The sequence below is a fragment of the Lucilia cuprina genome, chromosome 2 (assembly GCF_022045245.1).
Source record: "Lucilia cuprina isolate Lc7/37 chromosome 2, ASM2204524v1, whole genome shotgun sequence".
Lineage (NCBI taxonomy): Eukaryota > Metazoa > Arthropoda > Insecta > Diptera > Calliphoridae > Lucilia > Lucilia cuprina.
The window spans coordinates 65,394,146-65,397,647 of record NC_060950.1 but is presented as its reverse complement, the minus strand read 5'-3'; the positions used below and the strand labels follow the sequence as shown (position 1 = coordinate 65,397,647).

Sequence of the window (3,502 nt, the reverse complement as noted above, 5' to 3'; positions counted from 1 at the left end):
ACAGAACTAGAACAGAACTAGAACAGAACTAGAACAGAACTAGAACAGAACTAGAACAGAACTAGAACAGAACAAGAACAGGACTATAACAGAACTATAACAGAACTAGAACTAAACTTGAACTGAATTAGAACTGAACTAGAAATGAAAAAAAAGTGAACTGCAACTGAAATGGAACGAATACGAACTGTAATCCTATTTATTTTGCCCCACACTGTAATAATTCGTAGTAAATTTCTTATCACTTCATTTTATACGCCTCACTTGCTATGTAGGCTCGCTTAGATGCATTGCAATTGTAAATGAGAGAGTAAAAGAAAACCTAAAATTAAACTCATTAAATCCCGATTTTTTCACTATTGTTTTTCTTTCACTCTCACTTTAAATCAAATACAAAAAACTCCAAAACTTATGCTCAAAATCTTAAAGGTAGAATTTATTTGTATGTCTTTCAGAGATCTTGCAGATACTTTGAGTGAATTCTAGAGTATAATTTGTATTTAGTAGAGGTTATCAAACACTTAAGTAAGAATTAAGTCTAACGAATTAACTCAGTTGAGCGGGGATTTTTGAAACGACAAGTTGTCTATAGCGCTTAAAGGAAAAAGTGGAAATTTTTTTAATAAATAGAAAAAAAGTTTTTTTTTTATAAAAAGTAAAACTAAAATACATTGTTAATATAATGATGAGTGGCTTAACAGCCAAAGCAATTGCAGTGATCTGCATTACTTTAAGTTTATTGAAAAGTGCTGAATTGCGTCCCCAAAAATCAATGCCCAATGTGGGTACAAAATGCGGTTATGCGGTAGGTCAAAAAAAGTTATCAGCAAATAATGTAAAAATAAATTGTTTAAAGAATAATATAAGAGCAAAAAAGAAAAAAAAACCGCATATTTTAATAATTTAATAAATCATCTCCTCTTTCCCCAATTTTCAAGAGCTGCCCCAAAGTCAAACCACACATGTTGAACGTTCACTTAATACCCCACACTCATGATGATGTGGGTTGGCTTAAGACTGTCGATCAATATTATTATGGCAGTGAGACTCAGATACAAAAAGCCGGTGTCCAATATATATTGGATTCAGTGGTCCAGGAGTTATTAAAAGATCCTCAGAAACGTTTTATCTATGTAGAATCCGCTTTCTTTTTCAAATGGTGGCGTGAACAAGATCCCGACTTGCAGGATCAAGTTAAAATGTTAGTAAATGAGGGACGTTTGGAATTTATTGGCGGAGCTTGGAGTATGAACGATGAGGCAACTACACACTATCAAAGTGTTATTGATCAATTTGCTTGGGGTTTGAGGTGAGTAGTTGTTTTCTTGCTTGTGTATTTATAATTTCTTTAGAAAATTATGTGAGACTTTATAAATTTAGTTATTTATAAGTTAAAGCTCATTTATATGTTTGGAAAAAACATAATCTTAAATAAATATTTAAAACAAAATGTTGTCTTCTATTGTCTTAACTAACAGCATGACTAAATATTTATTTACAAATAATGACATTTACTCTAAAGAAAGTAAATACTAAAATATATTTTTTTTTACTTTTCTTTATAAATTAAAGTGTTAACTCAATAATAACTCATATGTTTCAAGGCTAATCCTTAACAAATTGTTTTAGTTCAGTTCTAGTTCAGTTCTAGTTCAGTTCTAGTTCAGTTCTAGTTCAGTTCTAGTTCAGTTCTAGTTCAGTTCTAGTTCAGTTCTAGTTCAGTTCTAGTTCAGTTCTAGTTCAGTTCTAGTTCAGTTCTAGTTCAGTTCTAGTTCAGTTCAAGTTCAGTTCTAGTTCAGTTCTAGTTCAGTTCTAGTTCAGTTCTAGTTCAGTTCTAGTTCAGTTCTAGTTCAGTTCTAGTTCAGTTCTATTATATAATGCCATTTTTTCCTACACTGTTTTAAAATAACAGAAGTACAATTTTCTCTTTTGCTCTCTCACTTAATCTATTTTTACAACTTTTTAATGCATTTTAGATCTCTTTTTCTCAAATAGTTGATATAGCTATTTTGTTTTTGTTTTTGTGTTTATATTGCATTTTTATGGTGCAGTGTAAGCAATCGATCAGTTGACTTAAGAAAAGTAAATAAACAAAGGTTAAGTAGAAGAGTGTTTCTTTTTGTTTTGGTGTACAAAAAATCAAGGAGAGGGATATTTTTTCTTGATTGAAAAGCAAAAATAAAGTGCAAGCAAAGTAGAAAAACCGGCTTGAATAAAAGACATAAAAGTACATTTAATGGTGATTTTATAGAGAAGAAAGAAAATTTTTAAAAAATTTATAGAACATTTCATAATAGTGCGTTGTGTCTTTAAAGAGTTCTAAAGGAATTGCATCTTTAAATGGAAATAAAACGTTTTAAAGTTCAAAGTAAATTACGAAGTTTCTAGGCCGGTTGTCTAGCAATGACAATTATTGTTGTAATATTTATTTATAAAATTATACTAATTTCTAATATCAAATCAAATTTAACATATTTTCAAACACTTTTACGATATCTTGAGTACATTTCACTTGAAATAAATACATTGAACTAGTAGCAGTTGATCCCCTTCAACAAATAAATCTAATCAATTTAAAGTAATAATTTATGGCCCATAATAAGGTAATATTAGTCACATAATTAATTAAAAATTTAAAATTTCTTAAAAAAAATATTCATATAAATTGAATAATGATAAAGAAATTAAATAGAATTCTTGAAAAACACTAACTAAGATAGTAAAGCAAATCAACTACTAGTGGGTTGCTAATATAAGACCCAATCATAAATTCAAAACAAATATCGACATTTGCATGAAATGTTTGTATTAAAATTTCAATTTAAAATTATAACATGCGGCTTTTTTTCACACGCTTATCACTAAAAAATTATAAAAAAGAAAAACAAAGTTTTTTCTTTTAAAAAAATAATAACAAAATAATAGTAGTTACAGATATTGAGTTTTACTCCACAACTTCTTATCACTAAAGTTTTTTATTTTTTCGAAACCGTCAGTTATAAAATCATTGCAAATGTTTGAAATTCAATCAGTTGCTTTTTAAAACGGGAATAAGTGAAACAATAACGAAACGATATTATAGTTTAGAAAACACTTTTTTTTAAAGTGGAAACAATTTTTTTTTAAAGAAATCTCATATTTTAAAGAAAAATATTTTTAATTTAAAGTAAATTATTAATAAAAAAACTTTTGCTGCGGTCAAAAGTGAAATGAAGTTTCTAACAGTATTAACAGCACTTTTAGTGCTAGCCTGGCTGGAGTATGGAGAAGCAGCCTGTGGTTATAAGGTAAGTTTTGTAAATTCCTTTTTTGGAAAAGGAATTTGATCAGTTATAGTTCAGTTCCACTTCTGTTCTAGTTCAGTTCTAGCTCAGTTCCAGTTCAGTTCTAGTTCAATTCTAGTTCAGCTCTAGTTCTGTTCTAGTTCTGTTCTAGTTCTGTTCTAGTTCTGTTCTAGTTCTGTTCTAGTTCTGTTCTAGTTCTGTTCTAGTTCTGTTCTAGT

The 3,502-nt window shown here is 28.8% G+C and overlaps 2 protein-coding genes across 2 annotated transcripts in view; one reads left to right on the top strand and one right to left on the bottom strand.

Moving 5' to 3' along the window:
- Positions 1-538: 538 nt before the first annotated feature.
- Positions 539-1,995, top strand: LOC124421243 (lysosomal alpha-mannosidase-like). Its single transcript, XM_046956120.1, has 3 exons — positions 539-805; positions 939-1,309; positions 1,977-1,995. Exons 1-3 carry the CDS (start codon positions 683-685, stop codon positions 1,993-1,995), a joined length of 513 nt encoding a protein of 170 aa, XP_046812076.1. The 5' UTR covers positions 539-682.
- A 1,491-nt stretch (positions 1,996-3,486) lies between these two features.
- The window catches only part of LOC111681971 (lysosomal alpha-mannosidase), a gene marked incomplete at its 5' end in the record, with an annotated part of 1,737 nt that continues 1,721 nt past the window's right edge, over positions 3,487-3,502 (bottom strand). The window contains one exon of the mRNA XM_046956112.1: positions 3,487-3,492. Within this exon, the coding sequence (XP_046812068.1) occupies positions 3,487-3,492 (6 nt within the window). The remainder of the gene's footprint in view (positions 3,493-3,502) is intronic.

What these genes read in the sequence shown, in the direction of transcription:
- LOC124421243 (XM_046956120.1), top strand. Translation starts at nt 683, where the DNA reads ATGATGAGTGGCTTAACAGCCAAAGCAATTGCAGTGATCTGCATTACT. An exon ending in GTACAAAATGCGGTTATGCG is followed by an intron (nt 806 to 938) that starts GTAGGTCAAAAA and finishes CCAATTTTCAAG; the next exon opens with AGCTGCCCCAAAGTCAAACC.